The 20,292-nt window shown below is 57.6% G+C and overlaps 2 protein-coding genes across 3 annotated transcripts; both read right to left on the minus strand.

Moving 5' to 3' along the window:
• Positions 1 to 13,651, minus strand: GRK3 (G protein-coupled receptor kinase 3; the record flags this gene model as incomplete). 2 transcript variants are annotated; one of them, XM_083373467.1, is made up of 21 exons in its annotated part: positions 1 to 1,967; positions 2,237 to 2,350; positions 2,431 to 2,567; positions 2,863 to 3,025; positions 3,281 to 3,376; positions 3,609 to 3,675; positions 4,238 to 4,338; positions 4,746 to 4,812; positions 5,070 to 5,177; positions 5,423 to 5,517; positions 5,817 to 5,947; positions 6,185 to 6,263; positions 6,589 to 6,688; positions 7,166 to 7,257; positions 7,550 to 7,601; positions 8,231 to 8,292; positions 8,617 to 8,691; positions 9,016 to 9,117; positions 9,545 to 9,618; positions 10,859 to 10,935; positions 13,539 to 13,651. In XM_083373467.1, the coding sequence occupies 21 exons, from the start codon at positions 13,649 to 13,651 to the stop codon at positions 1,806 to 1,808; spliced, it is 2,067 nt and encodes a 688-aa protein (XP_083229593.1). In that variant the 3' UTR covers positions 1 to 1,805. The 2 variants fall into 2 exon arrangements, with proteins under 2 accessions (XP_083229593.1, XP_083229592.1); XM_083373466.1 differs by having other exon boundaries at positions 10,820 to 10,935.
• Positions 13,652 to 17,152: 3,501 nt separating this feature from the next.
• Positions 17,153 to 20,242, minus strand: CRYBB2 (crystallin beta B2). The gene is made up of 6 exons (XM_083373671.1): positions 19,294 to 20,242; positions 18,705 to 18,771; positions 18,395 to 18,513; positions 18,071 to 18,203; positions 17,604 to 17,746; positions 17,153 to 17,448 (listed from the first exon to the last, which is right to left on the minus strand). The coding sequence occupies exons 2-6, from the start codon at positions 18,750 to 18,752 to the stop codon at positions 17,280 to 17,282; spliced, it is 612 nt and encodes a 203-aa protein (XP_083229797.1). The 5' UTR covers positions 18,753 to 18,771; positions 19,294 to 20,242; the 3' UTR covers positions 17,153 to 17,279.
• Positions 20,243 to 20,292: the final 50 nt, after the last annotated feature.

Raw genomic sequence — 20,292 nt, forward strand, 5'->3', positions numbered from 1 at the left:
AGCACGTTTATGAAAACTGTAATAAAAAGTTATTGAATTCAACTGGGAAAGGATCCTTGTTACTTAAATAACATACATAAGATAAAGAAAAAAATGTACAGGGAATTAAGTAAACCAAGGTGTCCAGACTTAAAAATAAATAACATAAAAATGCCTCTTAGTCAAAACGTAATTCTTGGATTTTTTTAAACTACTTCTGAAGACAAAAGTAACTTAATGTTGTACCAAAATAAAACTTTGATTATTAGATTAACACTTAAAAAAAACAAATTATCCGATGCTCTAATATTCAGTAGTGCTAAACCACATATTTACATCATGGAATATGACAGCAGGCACAAAAAATTTTTTATGAACTTTTGGCTATACATATATTTTTCAGTGTTTTTTAGATATATTTCTCCCATTTTGTGTAATACTGAAAGTAAGCAATAGAATCTTAAGATCTCCCAAAATGTATATTATCCCAACATTTTTTATTGGTTTTTAGCTAGAAGTTCTTCTCTACAGCACAGTTCAAAAAGAGTATGCATATATTGTAATTCGAGAGGGTTAAAGTGCTCTAAACCAGACCTCTAATATAGCAGTGCATTGCCGGAGGGGGGGAAACGGTAAGCTGCAATTGGCCCTCAAGAGATGCTGCACAGGTGCGCTCTCCCTGGCGCCCCTCAGCTCCTCCGAATCGGTGGCATCGCCACCACGGCCAGATCCTCCGGCAAGGGCTGGTCTTGCAGGAAGCCCCAGGAGCTGCAACTTGCTACGGACGGGCAAGAGACGATGGCGGGATTTTCAAGTAACCACGGGGAAGGTAATTTTAAAAAGGACTCTGCAAACCTTCGTTTTCAGAACGTATTTCCCATCTTCCACCAATCAAATGTCCCAGTGAAATGTTTCCCTTACTAATTATCATTAGTAAATTGATAATAATTTGTATTATTACAGGTATGAAGTCCCTCCCCGTTATTCACACCTCTCCCAGCCCAGGGAGAAGCTGTCGGCCACGCTCCTTTCTTGATCTCAAAAGCTAGGAAAGGAAGGGGCATCCTTGCCCAAACTCCTCAGCTTTTAAATGCACCCAGAGACCCAGCCCGCCCCCCATGCATCGGGGGCAAGGAAATTGCCTGAAGGCTAATTCTAGTGTTCACATGCTCCACTTTTAGTTACTGGATTTGTTTAAAGTGTTTTTTAAAAGTGCCACTAAAAGTCACAAAAGCATTCGTCACGTGGCTCTCCCCGGCAACTCTTGTGTGAGACGAGGAAGACAGACAGACACACACAAGCGCACAATCACCATATTTCCCCAGCCAAGCTCCTGCTTGCACCAGTCCAGGCCAAGGTCAACAGAGCAGAGCCCACAGCGGACGCTGGCAAGGCAGGCTGGGCAGCTGGTGAGGGACATAGAACCAGAGTCCAGAGTCACTTTTGCCGAAAAGCAGCAGCAGCAGCACAACACTGGAAGCCACACAAAACATGTCTTCAGTTGGTCCGTATGTGTGAAGGGCCCCAGTGAGACCCAGAGGTCCCTTCGGATGGGTGGACGCAGCCAGGGAACCCCCACTGAGCCCCAAAGGTCCACAGTGCCATCCCAGTCCCATGAAGCAGGCAGGAGCCCTCTCCCAATGCTAGGGCCGGAGGGCTGGGCTCCTCCGGCCTGGGCATCTCCCTCGGTCCACGTGGCCTGGCAGAGCCCCTGCCCCTTGCATGTCTCCCTGCCTGGCCCCTGCCCAGACGCTGCCCTTTGCAGGACCCCACTCTGGGGCAACGGGGGGAGGGGGGATGACAGCCAGCCTCCTCCCCAAGAGCCGTCACAGGCCGTTGCTGTTCCTATGGCTCAGCGGGGGCTTAGTGAGCTCCACCCCCGCAGAACGGGACTTGTTCAGGAACTTGGGCGCCCTTCGCAGCAGCTTCTGGGCCTCCGTAAAGGCCTCCGTCAGCTCCTTCTTCCACTGCAGGGACTCCGGGTCGCTCTAGGAGGGAGCAAATGAAGCTGCAGCACCCCCCAGAGACCCCCGACGCCCAGCCCCCGGGAGGGAGGGCTGCCCAGGACAGAACGAACCCACCATCTCTGCCACACAGAGCAGAGGATGCCGCCTCCGCCCCCAACAAACCCGGCATTGCAGACCAGGTGCAGGGGAGGAAAACGCTATCACTTTTTCAGCAGCTCAAACTGCTGGTGAGGTAGGAGCCACGAAGCCCCTCCCAACAAATACCCCCTCCCTCTCCCAACCCCGGTTACCTCGCACTGCAGGACGAACTGCTTCCCTCCTTTGATTCGGAGCAGGATGCACTTTTTATCCTTGACCTGCGTCTCCTCCACCGAGAGGATCTGTTCCATCGTCAGCAGGTTTTGCTGAGGGGCGAAAGGAATCCAGAGGTTGCCCAGCCTGCGAGCAGCGGGGGTGGGGGCGGGGGCAGGGGGGGACCACTCACCCGGGACTCTCCTTCCCCTCGCCACTCCAGCCGGTTGGGGAAGAGGTAGAAGTAGCGCCTCTGCCACTGCGTCAGGAAGGGGTTCCCCAGCTTCAGCATGTAGCCGTGCATGATGCAGTCCTTCCCCAGAGCATAATCTGGGGGAGGGGGGGAAGCCGCCATGAGTAAGACAGAAGGGACCCGTCTGGACATCCCCCACAGCTGGCACGCGAAGCAGGAGGAGGGCTGGGCTGGGCTGGGCTGGGCCCGAGCTGAAGGGCTGCCCAGTGGGAGAGCCACCGCCATGGATGGACATACACTTCTTAAGGAACGCATAGCTGGCAAAAGCCCAGCAGTTACAGTTTTGCCCTTCCTGGGCAGGAGGCAGCTCAGTGGCCCACCCTGCCAACGGAGGGTGGCAACACCTGGGTCCTTGGGGTAGCTGAGGTGTACCTTCCTCGTGGCCCAGCTGCTTGTTCTTTGCTCGCTTCCGCATCTCCACCTTGTCCGTGTCGGCGTTCACCGCCTCAAACACCGTTTCGGCCACTTCCTGCTGCCAACGCTCAGAAATCACCAGGGGAAAGTTCTTGTACAGCTCTTGGTCGCAATCCAGCAGCTGGCAGCAGGGAGAGGAGAGAAAGGATTCGCTTCCAGAACCATCCCCTGGTTTGCAAGCGACACGCAGCTCCTACGCAGCACCTCGAGGAGCCAACCAGCACACTAGTCCTCAGGAGGCCCCCTGGCCTTAAACAGCCTTCATTCCACCAGGGCGTAAGGCTGAGGTAGCATTGGATGCCCAGCGCCGTACCAGCCTTATCCTCTCCTGCCCATCATCGGCCCCCCTCCTCCTCCCAAAAGCCCCCCCACCCACCTTAATGCCCTTTGTGTCCTCTTCATCGAAGGAGCCAATGTCAAAAGCATCCGCCGCATTGACTTCTCCCCTGGGGGGGACCAGGGGGGGTGAATACTGGCAAGGCAAGGAGAGCAGAGTTACAAACGGGCTGCCTGCAGAGATGAAAATCCTGGCTTTCGTTTATTTATAAGGGCGGCATCAGAAGCTTCAACATAAACCAGGTCTTAGCAATCGGGTTCGAAATTCAGCAATGAAGGGCCAGCGAAGTGTTCATTCAGAATTTCTGTAGCATCATCATCTGTCGGGGAAAGGGGTCTGCATGCGGAGGGGTCACCGCTGGGCTCACCTTTTGCAGGTAAACGTGCTGCCAATCAATTCCTTGGAAGAAAGGGTGAGCCTTGACCTCCTGGGCACTGTGGGATGAAGCACAAACACAAAGTGAGCGCGGCTGTCCCGTCTCCTACCCCGAGCGGCTGGATCCAGCCCCGCAGTAGGAAAAATGGATCCCCCGGTGATAATCATCTTCAAGGACCAATGCCAGGGACAGGAACTCAGGCACTGCCCAATCGAAGCGCAGGGGCCCGCCCTGCCAGCATCCACCTGACAGGGTAGGCGGGTGGCTGTGAGAAGATCTGGGCTGGACAAACCAGGAGTCGGCCTTGGAATAATCCACTTTGGTCCCACAAAGAGCCCTTCCCCAACACAGCCAGAGGAGTTTGGCCCAGGAGAGGCTCAGGGGCCCAACCAGGAGCCCCTTTGTTTTCGGGGCTCAGCCCTGGCTAAAAGGGAGGGGGGCTCCAGCTGCAGGTGGGGAGCAGTCAATGGGGCCCTTCCCTCTCTGCAATTATTTGAACTGGCATGGAAGAGCATCAGGATTTTTGCAAAATACACGCAAGGTTCTTTAGCCAATTAGGTTGGGTAAACCACGGAGCCCCCCACCGCCCCCGTTCCTCCCCTTTTCCAGTGGGGACTCACCCACCACCTTGGCAGCCGAGCCGCTTCGCGACGTCCCGCTGGAGAAGCCCCCCCAGGAGAGTCTTGAGTTCAGGCGAAAAGGAATCCGGTAGCTCCACGTTCTGGGCAGGGGGGAGCAAAGGAGAGTGTTCTGGGGGGAGCTGGATCTGCCCCGAGAGGCAGCTTTACGATCTTCCAAGAGTACCCGGCGGATCCCCTGTGCCGGAGACCTTGGCTCCCCCAAAATGGAAGGCCGGGGGGCCCCGCGAGGCTTCCAGGACAGAAACCCCCCCCCCCCCAAGGTAGGAGAGCTGCAGCCGCAGCACACGCAGACTGGAGCCTGCGGCTTTACCTGCACCGTTAATTTCCTTCTAAGCCCCAGAATACAGTGCCATGAAATGCCTCTGGCCCTGCCGGTTCTTGCGTTTTTGTTCATGTCTTTAAAACTGCTGGGCGCAGTCGATGAGGAAGTGTGCCTGCTGAGCGCAAAGGAAGGGGGCCTGACCCGCCGCTCGGAAGCCCCACTTACTGCAGTGAGCGTCAGGCGGTCGATCGCGTGCTTGTCTTTGGTTTTGTGTTGTCTGAAAGGGCTGTGCCTGCCGGGAGGAGGAGGAGGAGGAGGAGGAGGAGGACACAGGCGCAAGCTGAGACTCAGCAGGGCAGAGAAGGGGGAAATTATTAGCCCCCTATATTAACGGCCAGCTGCTCATCTCCCGGGCCCCGGAGGAGCCAGCGGTGACTTTCCTCCCTTCCAGATGTAAACCGAGGTTTCGTCCCTCAGCGCCCCCCCTCCCCCCCCAGGAGCAGCACCCTGGCCGAGGAGGCTCGGCCAGTCCGAGGGGGCCGGACTCACCCTCTGAGAAGCTTGAACAGCATGCAGCCCAGGGAGAACCAATCGGCCGTGCTGTCGTAGGCCGTTCCCTTCTGCAGCACCTCCGGAGCCATGTAGCCATGAGTTCCACTGGAAAAGGGATGCACACATGGGACGGGCCTGCAGAAGAGACCAAGGCCACCAGGCGGGGGGGGGATGCCCAGGAGCAGCAAAGGGGGAGCCGCCTTCTTCCTTGAGCACAGGCCCCAGGCGCAAACTCTGCCATTGCCCACAGAAGGCATCCAGGGGGAGCTGCTGCTGGGGGGGGGCAGCCAAACTCAGGGCTCGGCTGACAGGCTTCCCCCCTGCAGAGCAGGCCATCCTTCTCTACTCACACACTGGCGTGGGGCTTCTTCTTGGAGAAATCACAAGCTAGGCCTAGGTCGGAGATCCTCACGTGGCCGTGTTCATCCAGAAGGATATTGGCCGGCTGGGGAGAAACCCAGAGGCACCTGTGGCTCTGCCAGGCAAGCGGCCAGGCAGAGCAGCAGCCCAAGGACGAGGGCAAATGCAGAGAAAGTCACGCCAGACGGCTGAGAGTGGAGCCCAGCCCTCCTCTGAGCCCTTTGCCGAGACGTCCCGAGAGGAGGGGAGGGGAGGGCAAGCAGACGGGCGCAAGGTCTCCGTAAAGCCCCAGAACCTTGCAGACCTTGCAACACTGGCCTGAAAGAGCGTCCCCTCAGCCCACAGGGCCCGTTGCGCCCTTTGCAGAAACCTGGCAGGGGTTACCTTCAGGTCTCGGTAGACCACGGAGCGGCTGTGCATGTGTTCCAGCCCAAGGATGATCTCGGTGGCGTAGAAGCGCATCTCCTTCTCCGAAAAGACCCCGTGCTGAGAGAGGTGATAGTGCAGGTCTCCACCTAAGGCCAAGAAGGGCCAACCTCAACAGCAGCTCTCTGTGCGGAAAATCCCCAGGATCAAGCCGCACCGCCTGGGCCCTGCGGGAGTCCTTGGGATGGCCTTTCCAGACCCCCACGGACAGCCCCTGCTGTGGCAGTCTCTGTGGCCTGGGCCTTCCTCTCCGCACATATCCAAGAGACACACACGCCCTGGCCCCACTCCCTGCAGGCCAGCAGCAGACCGAGTCAGTCACTTACCATTCATCAAGTCCAGAATGAAGCACAGCTTGTCCGGTGTGTGGAAGGCGTACGTCATGCATACAATGAAAGGACAGTCCTTGGGGGGGAGGAGGAGAGACTGAGATTGGCATGATGCAAAGAGCCCCTCCCAGGCACAATGGCCCACCACCCACCGTGAGAGAGGCCGTGAGCCGGGCAGGAAAGGAGAGGGGCTGCCCAGCTCCTGATGGACTGACCAAATTGGGGGCCCCAATGGTGGCGTTCTTGCTCCAGGATCCCCCAGGATTTCTGCAAGAGCCAACTCCTGTGGCAGAGCTTCAGGCTGCTCAAAAAAGCCGCAGCTTTCCTGCAAGAGGCCACCGTGAGGGAGACCTCCGCGTTTCCCCCTGCACTGCAACCTGACCGGAGGACCACGTACTCACCCCAGTGCTGACCAGGGAGAGCATGATGCGTTCATTCAAGGCCAAGGTCTCCCCCTGCTTCATCTTGATCCTCTTCTTATCCAAGCATTTCATGGCGTACCTGAGAAGTTGCACAAAGAGGCTGAGGCCGCCCCAGGATGTGAAAGGGCCGGGCTGCATCCTCGCTTGCTCCCAGGACTCGCTCTGCGATTTGCTGGTTTATGAATTAAAAGGATGAAAGCCAGGGATTTCTCAAGCAGGGCAATCGTGCTCTCCATTCAGAGTTTGGGCTGACCTGTCCTGACCGAGTCCACGGGGGCAGCACCAGCGCAACAAGCCTTCCCACAGTTAAGCAATCAGTCGCCTTTAAACATTTTGGGTTTAAAAACCGAGAAAACGTTTGGGCCACAGCTGAAGCGCGACTCAAGCAAGAGGGGAAGATGACTTTTGAAAGAGAAAACCTTCCTCCAACTCCTGGAGCACTGGGGGAATGAAGCACGTAAGGCAGTAAGCCTAACCCCACCCCCTCTGATTTCTAATGGCTTTGTCTGGAACAGTTCACGTTTCTCTCATCACACAGACAAGCAACGCAACTGACATTTTCCCTGTGTCCGCTTTACGGCAACCGTAGACTTCTCCAAAGCCGCCTCTTCCAATAATCCGATGGACACTGAAGTCATTCATGGTCAGCTGTGGAGAGAAGAGGGCGACAACGTAGAACCACTCTCCCCCTGATCTTCTCAAGCTTCACAGGGACACATTTGGCAAAACCTTTGCAGTGCACGATTACATGCTGAACTCTTACTGCCCAATACTGTGGGGTCATCCCAAACTGGCACTCTGGCTAAAGAATATTTCTGGATCACATTGACCCCTCTGAGATGGCCCTTGCTGAAACAACCCTCAGCGACGAATCCGCCCATTCCTGGTTTTATAGACGTACATCCGGCAAAACACGCCTCAAAGATCAGAAAATACTTACGTGAACGTTCAGCTCCACGTTTTTCCACTGACAATATCTTGTAAACTTATCACTGGAAATAAGAAAGAGCGGAAAAGGTTATAGTCCATGACCACAGTAAAAACAAAATTTTCTCCTAAGATGAATTGGAAAAAGAAAACAAAATCAAGTTTCTGATTTTAAAAAGGTCTCTTGATCAGCTATTTTTTTTCCTAATCAGGTGTCCTGAAATCAGAGTTGCTTATGATGCTTCTCCTAAAACGTGGGAGAGATTCCAGTAAAAATCACTGCTGAAAGAATATCAAGCTTCCATATTTCCTAATCCCTTAAGATTCTATTAGAAAAGCATTTTAAAAAGTGCTGAAATGACTCGGGGGGGGGGGGGGGAAACTGAACACTGCAATTCAGAGAACTCAATTCTCTAGTTTTTAATTTAAAAATAAGTGCGCTTATTTCTGAAGTCCCTTTGTAGATGCGCCCCCCCAATACAATGCAAAGGTTCCTGTTGTTCATTTTGCAGGAAACATCTGGGGTGCAAGTAGCCCCAAAGAGGGCACCCACATTGGAGAAGGTCCACCCTCCCAGAACACCCACAGCATCCCATCCCAGCGGCCATCTCCTCCTTCCTCATCCTGCAGAGACCCCCGAGGGCCATCAGTGGGGGGGGCACGGCAGAGAAGGAAGACGCCATCCGAGCCCTACCTTTCCAGAAAGAGCTGGAAAATGCTTCCTCGCAAGCTGTCACAGATTTCTTCTAAGTAGGGCTACGGGGGGGGGGGGGGAAGCCAAGAATATTGCAATTATCCAAACCACACTGGCTTACATACCACAAACCCAATAATAAAATCAACTTTCCCCAGTCTGGGGAATCAACTGGGGCTATGCCTGTACTGGCTGAGGATGATGGGCATCAGAATTCAATACATTTTAAGGCTATCAACTTGTGAAACGCTGATGTAGACTAAGAGTCCATCTCTCTTCTGGAACGGGATCTTAACCGTTCCTTGCTTTCTGCACAAGTGAGTCACTTCAGTCCACAGATTGATTAAAACTGTCATTCCGCAAAGACAAACGAATCTCGCATTCACCTGGAAAAGGGTGATTGGGACCTGCTTCTTGGCCAAGCGGGTCTGCACGTGACTGACGGCTTGTTTTGAAAAGGGCTGCAGGGAAAGGACTCGTATTTAGTCATTCGGGTATTTTGGGGGACAGAAAAGACTTGAGAACATTTCCAGCATGACTGGGGTGCCTCTCTTCACCCTTTCAGGCAGGAGGAGCACAAAAGGGGGGCTCTGAGACCCCCCCCACCAATGGCCCCTTTGTTCAATGAAGCGCCGGGGCAAGCAACACCCCAAACCGTGGGGTCCCAGCCACCCCAAGTCGAACAGAGACTCCCTCAGGGACCAAGATTTCCAAGCTGGACCGGGCGGAAGGCACCGGACCTCCCCCTGGGCCCGGCTGCGTTGGGATGGCCACCCACTACTCACATGGGAGCAGGACAGCAGCTCCTTCATTATGAAGGTGTCGTAGATTTGGCGGCTCCGGATGAGACGATCCTCCTCCGAGTCCAGTTTCTCGTACTCTTTGATCTGCAAGAGCCAACAGGGCGAAGGGCGGGTTAAGCCCAGGCTTTGCCCAAGGGTGGGGGGCGCCTCTGGGTGGGCTGCAGATCGGGAGTGAAAAGCCCGGGGTGGGCTTTCCACAGAGAGCATTTGCAGAACTCAACACCAGCCTACACAACTTCTGGAAAGCCATCCTGAGAAAGCGCCCGTTACCTGACAGCCAGGGTGAATCACACTTTGCCGCGTGACTCACAGAGCAGCAGATGACTTTCCTGGAATGCGGAGGCTCCCCCCCTCTCTCTCTGCTCTTTGCCACACCGTCCTCTGATCAGATTTACTCAGTGTCTAAACGCACCATTACTCCACCGATTCCTTAAACACACTAAGACCCTTTTCATCTCTTTAAAAAAGACCTCCAGCTGCCCGGGAGAATCAGAAAAGTGCGTGGTCCCACCTCTTCGTAAAACTTCAGCTGCGGAACGCCTTCCTCAAGGTCAGTCTGGCAAAAGTCTCTGAACAAGAGGAATCCTAGGAGACAAACGAGCAGCGGTCACAGCTGTGAAAGGAGGAGAAGGCCTGATCCCAGGCAGGGGCACCAGCTTTCATCTCCCGTGTCTGTCCCTCCAGGAAAGGGAAGTCGGAGCCACGAAAAACACAGAGATGGCTGCTAGCTTGCAAGGAGCTGCACAGCCACACACTGGAAGAGGAGAAGCATCTTCCCTCCGCAGGGAAGAAGAAAAGGAGGAGAGGGGAAACTGATCAGAATGAAAATAAATCGCATAGAAGCCTCCGCTGAGACTGTGAAATGCCAGCCCGAGCAGCGCATGGGCCGAAGAGCCAGCCGGGGCAGCCATCTTTTAAATAATTCTCACGTGGGGATTCAAACAAGCACCTTCAGAGAAGGTCAGCACAGAGGAAACCGCGGCAAGGGCCGCTTTCCAATCCGAGCCCCTGATCTAAGGGTTCATCTTTTCCAGGCGCCAGAGAAGACTTCCTACCGCCAGCCTCCAGGTCCCGTCTCGTCGTGAGGCCAGGATTTCTTAAGCCCCAATCTGATCATATCGGAACAAGAATGAAACGGGGAGAACCTCCCCTTCCGAAGGGCCCGGAGCAATTGGCCGGATTATTCACAAAGCCTGCTTAGGGATTTGGCTTTGCAGGCATGAGACACTCTGGCTCAGCGTCTCCCTGGCATTGTTTACACTTCTAAGGGCAATCTTTCCCGGGATTTCTACACACTGAGCTGCTGGAGGCAAAGCCCCACCGAAAGCAAGCACTAAGCCTGCGCTGCCGGACACCCACACACGCAGCCGTGCCGTGCAACTCGAACAGCCCGTCACACATCAGGCTCCCTCCAGGAAGCTTCAGCCGCTGCGGGCAAAATCCTGAAGGCGAGAAGCAGGCGAGGGTCCGGCTCTGCCACAGAGTTGCCCGTTTGGGCACCACTGTCCCGCTGGGCGAGCCTGTTTAGGGATCTGCCGTAGCTGGCCAAAGCCAGTGCCTGAGCCAGAACACCTGCTCAGCAGCTCCTCTGGGCTGCACAAGGGTCTGTGCACGTTGCTGGCAGCGGGGGGGGGGGGTCACCCAGCAAGGCCACGGCTCAGCCACCCACTGCGCACCAGCTCAGACATCTGCACACTGTCACAATCCCTCCCCTGAAGCGCTTGGAGGTCCAGCTTGGCTCCTGGTCCCAGCAAGGCAAAGTCCCCAAGCTCAGGCTGGGCATCGCCCTGCGTGATCCTGGACCCCAGTTCCCCTCGAGACTTACCGATCTTCTGATTGAAGACCTTGTCAAAGGCCAGCTCTCCCCTCTCCTTCAAATACTTCTGCATCACGCTGCGGATGCTGAAAGGCAGAGAAGAAGAAATGGGTTAGTCCTGGCTACGTTTGAAAGATGGGCGAACTCCTCAGGAGCCGGGTTACTAGTGGAGCTCTGCGGGGCTAACAGGGCCGCGTGACCCCCTGCAGCAACCGTTCGCCAGGGGTCTTTGGAAACAGGGGAAGAAGCGGGAGAGGGAGACATTTGTCTCCTCTGTAGCTCCGGGCGAGCCCTGCTGCTCAAGCACATCAGCAGCAGCTACACACAGGGTGGAAGATGTTTGCCTTCATTCATCACCAGGGACAGACACCCACCCCTTTCTCAGCTTGCAAGGCTTAAGGCTTCCCTCTGAAGCCTCCCTTTACCAACAGGTTGCATTAGGCAGGAGAGAAAAAGTCAATTAAGGCGGCATTCTCCCTCCTTGAGCCTGCAAGAGCCAAGCAGAAGTGCCTTGTGCTCCAGACGTGCCCCAGGGGAGCCCTAAGTGGGCGCCTGACTCCACTCTTCCCCGGCTGCACCCGGCCATCCGCCCCCCCCCTCAGAAAGCGTAAAGGAGCAAAGGCAGAGCAGACATTTCAGCCCACAACAACCAAAGCCGTCCTGACCCCCAATTCTTAGGCAGACAAGAACTGCCCGCTGTCCCTGGCACTGCTCTCCCTGGCCAAGCCACAGCCAGTCTGCCATCAGTCTGGATGCTCATTTTAAAAGCCACAGAACTCCTGTTCTGCCGATTGGCAAGAAAAAAAATCAACCCAGAGTTCTTGCTGTAGAAAATATAAATAATACAGATGGGAGAGTTTGTCTGAGAGGAGTTTTGAAAATCCCCCCACTCTCATTCTTTCATTTCTTGGTGAGAGTCAGCTGGGACTTTCACCTGCTTCTCTCAACCTCAGCAACTTTTAAGCTGTGCAGACTTCAACTCCCAGAATTCCCCAGCCAGCGTGCTTCGATTTGAGCAGACTGAGAAACGGCAACTTCCTCTCTCTCTTATCTTCAAAGAGCAAAAATCCAGGATCTCCGGAAGCTGGGAATGACGGAAACACCAAGTTGGAGCATTCTGGTCTAAGAACAGCTTTGGCCCTTTGCTTTCACTGCCCCCGTCCACCCACGATCCAGAAACAGCCACCAAACATGCAGGAACCCACCTCCCAGTTCACACAAGTGAAACCCAAAAGAGGAAGGGATGTTTTCTGATCCCAGCAGGCCTCTCCTGATTCCACGGGTAGCCTCCCCTCCTCTAGGGTGGGGTGGGCAGCAGAGCCCCCTCTTCCTCCCTCTTGGAATTTGCCCTTGGATCTCCCTCTCAAGGAGAGGAGCCAGCCATGCAGAAGGAAGTCACGTGGGCAGGAGACCCAGGCAAGAGGTGGCAACTGGGTTCCCCGGGATCCCCGTCTCCAAGTCGGTCTCTGCTTCCCCTGGTCAAGCAGTACCCGGAGGGATTCCCCGGGGCCACGGAGCCCATTTCCATCCCAGGGACTGGCTTGAGGAAAGGGCCCTCCAGGGCCCGTCCCAGTTCAGCCGTTCCGGTTTCCCTGGGGGAGGAAGCAAGGTGGGGAGCAGGTGCAGCAGCTTCCGCCAACTGCAGGGACAAAGCCAAGACGCTCAGTCTGCTGCCGGACAACAGGCCCCGGCTCAGAGCAGCGGCCTCCAAATTTGCAACGATTTGGCCAAGAATGCAGGGCGGATTTCTTAGCTGGGAATCCAGCGTCAGGACCCTTCGGCTAAAGACCAACGGGGGACAACCCTGACTCTAAGAACTGGGCGGGAAGGCAGCAGCAAAGAGAGACACCAAGGCCAGACCCCTAAGCCAAGTTCACACACTGCCCAAGGACCTGTTGTTGGGTTTCAGCTGAACAGGCTGGGTTTGAAGGCAGCCTTATAAGCCATAAATGGTGGCTTGGTATGACAACCGGGTCCTAGGGCCAGAGGTTGACTCCACCACTGGCAGCTGGCAGGGGCCATGGGGGGATCCGGAGAGGCCTCCGAGCAAAGCGGTATGAGGGACTGACAAGAAGGGTGCCCAGTCAGGGAGGGGCCACCCTGAATCTGGGGGGTCACTCTAGTGTTTGCATATTACCTGGAGGAGGAAAAGTTGGCCAATAGACAAGTTTAGCCCCCCCCAAAAGATACGTCCACATCCGCTCAGACACATTGAAAGGCACAGCCGGCTATTGGAAGCAGCAGCTGGTCTGGGGCTGCTCAGGCCAATTTTGGGGAGGGGGTGCGGTGCCACCTGGAGACCTTGCTCATCCCCCCCCCCGTGGAGCCCCCTGGATTCCAGCCCCTTTTGGGCAACTGGAGGACGGGACGGTCCCAGGGTGAGGGAGCAGTTCGGGGGGGGGCTGCCTCGTAAGGCGGGGGGGCTAATTGAAGGAGAAGGGGCGCCCTTTCGCGCCTCCGGGGGGGGGGCTGCTGGAGGCGGGGAAGGAGGCCGTTGCTGGGAGTTGGGGAGGGGGCTGCCAGCCCTCCCCTCCCTGCTGGCACCAGAAAGGCGGCAAGATGGAGGCTGCCGGGGTGGGGGCCTCCGAAGGGCCGAGAAAAGGGGCTCCCCCGGCACGGCGGCTGCCCGGCCCAGAGAGCCGCCCTCCGTCCCGCTGGCTCCCCCGCCGCCCGGGCCGCGCCGCCTCACCTGGGCTCCGGCAGGGCGATCTTCTTGCTGGCCCGGGCGGCGGGGGAGCTGCGGCTCTTCTCCATGGCCATGAGATAGCTAACGTCCGCCAACACCGCCTCCAGGTCTGCCATCTTGGCGGGGCCCGCCGGCCCGGGACCCCCGACGCCCCTCCGGCTACCGCCCGCGCCGCCCCCGGCCCGGCCCGGCCCCGCAGCAGGGGCGCCCCTCGGGGGGCATGGCCGCGGGGCTCTAGGCGGCCGGCATCGTCCTCGGCGCAACGGCCCGGCGCGGCGTCTCCTCGCGCGGCTGCACGCCGCCGGCTCGCCGCTCGCTGGCCCGGCCGCCGCGGAAGGAGGAGGAGGAGGAGGAGGAGGAGGAGGAGCGGGGGGGGCGGCGCTGGGCTGCGTCTCCGGGGCGGGGGGGGGGAGGCTGCTCTGCTGCGCCGCCCCTCGGCTCTAACTCCCTGCCTGACTCGCTTCCTCCGTTCCCATAACCCGCTGACCCCGACGCCCCTGGAGCCGCGGCGGAGGCATCGCTCGCCCCGAGAGGGAGGCTCCCCGCCCCAAAGAACAGAAAAGAGACGCTTGGAAGTTTGCCGATATATGCGGCTGTAATTATTACAACCGATTGGATCAGTTACGAGTTCTTTCATCCGGTCATCAAAGCGACCAAACGGTGCACCGGAAGATTTCTCAGGGGTTTTTTTCCTTCTTTGCTGTAGATTTGGTTTGTATCAGTCACACGTTTGGTGCATTTAAAAGAATTTAATTTAGAAGGAATAAAATAATGCTGTGAACATGAGTCAGGCAGATTAAAAAAGGGTGTGGTTTTCCGTGTTTCTCCTTTCAAGTAAGTAAATTTGCAAATAATTGAATAAAACAACAAGCTCATTCTAATTCCGTTCATTTTATTGCGCGGAAGAAAAAATTGCATCATGTTTGCAAAAGCCGTAGCCGAGGGCATTTCTGGCATCAGAGCAGCGTCTTCACTGAAGGCTCTGCCCTGGCATCGCTCGCTTCGCCAGCTGTCTCCTTTTAAACGTTAAATATCAGATAATGGTGGGAAAAATTAACTTGGGCTAGGGCTATTACTGTGATTATTACCTACAAATCCTTTCCTTAATATTGCACCCTCGCTTGCCCCTCGCGGCACACGGAAGCCAGCTGCTGGCCGAGGGTCCCCATCTGTCCAGGCAGCTCCCCCTTGGCCCGGGTCCTCGGTCACAAGCAAAATTGGGAAGTCTGTGTCCACAGGGCTTCCAGTTTCGATTCCATCAAAGACCCCGTCCGACTCAGCCAAATATTTGAGATCTTTCATTACGCATTTGCAGATAGGCCTATTCACACACCCCCATCGCAATCCTTGCATCTCCTGATCAGCAATGGCCGCCAAGCATTTTTAAGAAAACTGTGCCAAGTGACGGCCCTTTTCTCGTGTTTTGCCATGAGAAAAGCCTCCATAATCAATCTGCTTTGCAAAACATCCAAAGGACCTTCCAGTCAGGAATTTAAAAGGCCACAAACAGCAACCCTTTCGCGGCAGCACCATAATCACCTGGCTCTGCAGATTTCCTTTCCCCTAAAAGTCTTTAATGAGCCAGGAGGCCGCTGGGAGCCACCGGAGGGGCTGCCGGGAAGAAGCAGGCCCCCGCAGAGTTGAGGGTTTCCTTGTGTACAGAGCCAGGCTCTGCAGACCCAAATGCTTTCTTTCTGGGACAGCCGATGCTGAACACCTCCAGATGCTCCCGTTCTTGTCAAAAGATGCACCTTGCAAAACCCAGCCAATCTCTTCCTGCCGAGACGAGCCTGGGCGACACGGCTACCTCTTGCAGCTGCCTTTGTTCTCCCTTCGCAGGGCTGCGGGGTTGGCCCGCCGCTCCCCAATTCTCTGCTGAGGGCATCTCGGTTGTAGCCTGGCAAGGATTGCCAGATGCTTCCAGCACTCCTCGGATTCAGAAGAGCCCTCCTGCCAAAGCCACCTTCAGATACACCATTGGGAGGGGAGAAAACTCCAGCCAGGGTGCTCAAACTGCCAGGCTGTCTTGCCTGCCCACATGGGCACTGAGGCAGTTGCAGCACCCCCTGCCCCCTCCTTCCTGGGGAAAGTTACAGGGGACCGGAGGCTTTTCCACTGCCTCTCCCTACCGAGGACCGATGGGTTGCCCGGCAAAGGGGCAGGAGGGGAGCAGGCGACATGGTGGCGCCAGAGGAAACGGAGCAGGGGATGGTGGTGAGAGAGCTGCCAAGACTGGCCATGGTGCCTGGCAATCACGCCTGGGGGGGCTGCCCCCGACTCCACCCATCTTTGCAGGTTTGCACAAAGGCAGCTCTGCAGTGATGCCTTTGGGTGCCTGGAAGCGAAGGGAAAAGGGATGCCAGATGTTCTCCAGATGCCACGCTCACGCCTGCACCATCGAAGCGGCTTCCCCCTGGCATCTTTGGGGACTCCAGAAGGGAGGAGATGGGCAGACAAACCAGGGTCTTCTGAGCCCGAAACCTTCCCTGGCTCTACTGAGCCTCTTCCAGCAACCAGGGCCTCCTAACTGAAGCCACCCTGAAGAACCCACAGCAGCTGCCCTGCTGTGATTAGCGTATTGTCTGAAGGGCGAAGCTGCTGGGCGTCCATCGGAGCCCAGTGACTGACTACCTTTCTCCAGCCAGAGGCCTCCAAGAGGCACAGAGACTTGCTTCGTTTTATCTTCCCAGAGCAATGACCCCCCCCACCTCCACAGCCCTCCTGCAGTCGGGGTCTCAAATGCGCCAAAGCGCAGGGAAGGTAAAAGGCTGGAGAACCAGAGGGGCGTAAGGCCTAGGCCCCTTCCCCTCTCCCCCCACGAGCAAAGAAAACTCCAGCGGCGATGACAAAAGCAACTTTGCCCCAACCTTCCCTTCATCTGTTGTGCAGAATTTAAAAGCATCTAAATATTTTGCAAAGCAACCCGATCAATGCCTGGATCCTGCGCTCACATTTTTTCTGCCATCTTTGGACACGGGGCAAACTGAGCCATTCCCCTTCCAGGGACTCTCGTCCACTGGCACCAGTTAATCCCAACAGGTCCCACATGGCTGGGCAGTGAGGAGGAGGGGGGGAGGCTGGCCAATGGCCAGCTGAATCAGCCTTGTTCTGTCACTGCTTCCTGTGTAGCCCAAGGTAGACTCTCCAGAGATTTGCCCTGCTCAACGTCCAGCCCACCGATCCAGGCCAAAGCCCTTTCGGCACGGGTGGGGGGAGGGCGGGCTGGGAAGAGAGGGAACTGGGGGCGAGGGGAGCAAGGCCTGTGAGGAGAGTCCACCTGGCCTGGCTGCCTCCTTCTCCCCTTCAAGGAGGTGCAAAGCTGCGGAGGCCCCTGGACTGGCAGGGAAGGGCAGCCTGGCTCGGGGGGGGGCATCCTGAAGTCCAAGCGCCTCCCTGCCAGGCACGGCTGCCCAGAGTAGCCCTCCCCAGTTTCAAAGGGGATGAGAGAGGAGGAGGGGGTGATGACTCGGTCACTCGGGGCTGCCCACTGACACCTCCAAACCGAGGGCAGCCTGGCCTGACCTGCCTGGATCCCCACGGGGGGGGGGGCAACACCAGGAGAAGCGGAAGCCGAGGAGCAGAACCGAGGAGGAGGAGGAGGAGGACCGGGAAGAGTGTTTCAGATGTCAAAAGCTTTATTCAGGGTGGGAAGCAGAAGCAGAGGCAGCGAGCGGAGAGGGGCCCGGCCGGGCAGCGGAGGAAGACCGGGAGGCAGAGCGGGGTGCTCCGGGGCCCAGCCGGGGCTTAGCTGGTGCGGTAGAAGGCGCCCTGCTGGTGCCACTGCATGTCCCGGATGCGCCGGACCGACTGGATGTGGGGCTGCTGGGCTCCAAACTCCAGGTTGTCCTTGTAGTCGCCCTTCTCGAAGAGGCACTGGTAGCCACGGTAGCCAGGATACTGGTAGCCCACCCACCTGCGGGAGGCAGGCAGGGTCAGGGGGGCAGGGAGCTCGGCCCTCTGCTCATGCAAGGGGCAGCTGGGAAGGGAACCCCTCTGGGTCGCCGGCCCCTTCCCGAAGCCCAGGGCGGCTCCCCAGGGGAGGGTCCTGCTGCCTCCCCAGAGACTTACGTGCCACTCTGCACTCGCACAGAGGACACCTTCTCCTGATAGCCGTAGGCGTGGAAGCTGGGCACGTCATCATCCACAATCTCGATCTTCTTGCCGCTGAAGCTGGGATTCTCGTACAGGACGATCTTGTGCTCCTGGCTGTCCTGCAGGGAGGAAGGGGAGGGAGGGAGCCTCAGGTGGGGGTACCGGCTGAGCTTCCCAGGACCAAACCTGAAACGCTCTTAAGCGCTTCCCAGGCCGGGTTTGCTCCACAGCCCGGCGGGGCAGAGCCGTTCTCCCTCCTCCCTTGGCAGCTGCTGAGCCCCAGCTTTCCCGTGGCCACCCCTTCCTCTCGTGGCCTTACCCGGCTGCCATCGTGATCCCTCCCCAGGGCAGAAAACAGCGGCAGGAAGCTTGCAGGGGGCCCCGGGCTAAAGCCAAGGGTCTGGCTGCCAGGCCCCCTCCGAGACACCCCCTTTGGCACTCACCACTTTGATGGGCCTCAAGGCGGAGATGCTGTCACTCCTGCGGCTGCTGCTCCAGGAGTCCCAGCGGGGATACTCCCCCTTCTCAAAGATGAACTGCTCCCCCTTGAAGTGGGCCTGCTCATATCCCACCCACCTGGCAGCAAAGAGGGACCAGGGTGAGCCCCTGGCCGGAAGCTCCCCCCCCCCCCCGGAACCTCACTAGAGCTTCGGGGCTGCCCAGACAATGGAGCGGCCGCCCTCCCTCTGGAACACTTGGGGGGAGGAAAAGTGACCCGCGGGTGCCCACGGCCTCCCTGCCTCGGAGCCCCCTTCCCTGCCACTTACGGGCCAGAATGCACCACAATGGAGCTGACTTTCTCTATCCCGGCCTCCTTCAAGTTGGGGCAGGGGGTATTCAGCTCCTGGCAGCGCCCCTGGAAGTTCTCCTGCTCGAAGAGGGCGATCTGGGAGGGTGAGAAGAGGGGCCGTCAGAGCCTTTGGGGCGCCCTGGACCAAGAGGGGAAGAAATCCCCTGCCTCGGGGCCCGGTGGAGGAGGGAGCAAGATGGCTGCTGCCTCCCTCAGCCCCACAGGCAGAGGGTCTTCCTCTCCGCCTGCCCACCCCACACTTAGCTGCCTGGGGTGGGCCCACTGACCTTGGAAGCGGCTTGCAGCTGCTTCGAGGTCTGATGGTCCAAGGCCATGGTGAAAGGGGGCTGCTTCCTGAGGAGAGAAGTCACAGCAGGCAGGGCACGCGGCTGCCCCCACCCCACCTACCCGGTGTGCTCCAGAAGGGGCAACACCCTCCCGTCTTCCAGAGGACGCTTGGCATCTCTCCAGCCCAGGGGAGAAGCTGGGCCACAGCCCGGCTCGGGACTGGCATGGGAAGAGGGATGGGTAAAGGCTGGCCAAGGGCTGCTTGCCAATAAAGAAGCATGGTGCATTTGCAAGAGGGAAGCGGGGAAAGTAAAATCCTGGGAAGCAGAAAAGGGATCCTGGCATATTTAGCCCAAAGAGAACCAGGGTCCTGGGGGGGGGGCGGTTGCAGCCAACTGGTCAGACTTCCTCTCCCTGCCCACTGTGGAGTCTGTCCTTGTTTGCGGGCAGGGTCCCACCATCTCCCTGTTCTGCCTCTGCTCTGCCAACCTGCCATTTTCCTCTATCAGATTCAACCCTGGCTGGGAAAGAGCCCCACGCAAAAGGGACCGCCAACCCCAGAAAAAAAGCCAAGCAGAAGAAGCCTACCGGTTGCACCAAAATCTGCTTCTGCCGCTGAAAACCCGCCGCCGAGCCCCATCCTTTATAGAGGGCGGCAGAGTCCCAGGCCAGCAGTATTGATCAGCATGTGACCCAAACCAAGAATGCTGGATTAAAGTACAATGCAAACAGAGTCAGCTCCCCCCCTGCCTCCCTTTGTCCTGGGAGAGTTATTTCATGAGCTTTCAATTTGGAGCTGCCCGCTTTGCTTGCTCAGCTCCGTGGGCAAGGAGAGCCCGGTTTTGTTGACCTCAGCAGGTGCAGCCACCCAGGGCCTGGCGCTGCAAAACCCTCCCCCCCCAAGTGGCCCTGGGGCCGTGCCAGGCGGAGCTAGTCCCTGCAACCCGCCCGCACGGAATGAGCCCAACCAGGCCCTTTACGGGTGGGCTGGTGGGCTTCTCCATGGCACGAAGGGCTCCGGGCAGCCTGTCTCCCTGGGTCCAAACGCCCTAACCAGGTTCAGGCATTCCTGATCCAGGGACAGGCCCCTCCTCCCGTGGGCCAGTCAGACTGGAGAGGTGGGCAAGTGCAGGCCCCCCCAGGGCTGGTGGAGGTCCTTCCTGCAACTGCTACCACCGTTCATGCTTGTCAGGCTCCCGGTCTTCAGCCCAGGGCCGTCCGGAGAGCTGGGGAGCAGCCTGGCCAGGGCGGGCCCCGTCTGCTCAGCTGCTCTGGGTGGCCAGCCTGTAGAGAGAGGGCTCCCAGGTGGCCCTCTGCATTTGGCAAGGGGCAGCCAAGCAAGCAGCGGGAGAAGGCGGCCCGGTGCAGGTTTCCAGTGCTTGCTCACAGGGAGACCAAAGCGGGGTCTTCTGGGGTCTTTGCAGGGAGAGTGGCTTTGGGAGACAGAGAGCTCCCCCTCGTGGCAACAAACAGGAGGGAGTCTGTGACCGGAGTGTGACCGGCAGGGCACAAGGCGAGCACAGGACAGGAGGCAGCAGGCACCCGCGTGTGTCCATGCGCAGTGCTCCCACTCCGTCCTCCTTTGCA

The sequence above is a fragment of the Vipera ursinii genome, assembly GCF_947247035.1.
Source record: "Vipera ursinii genome assembly, chromosome: 14".
NCBI classification, from domain to species: domain Eukaryota; kingdom Metazoa; phylum Chordata; class Lepidosauria; order Squamata; family Viperidae; genus Vipera; species Vipera ursinii.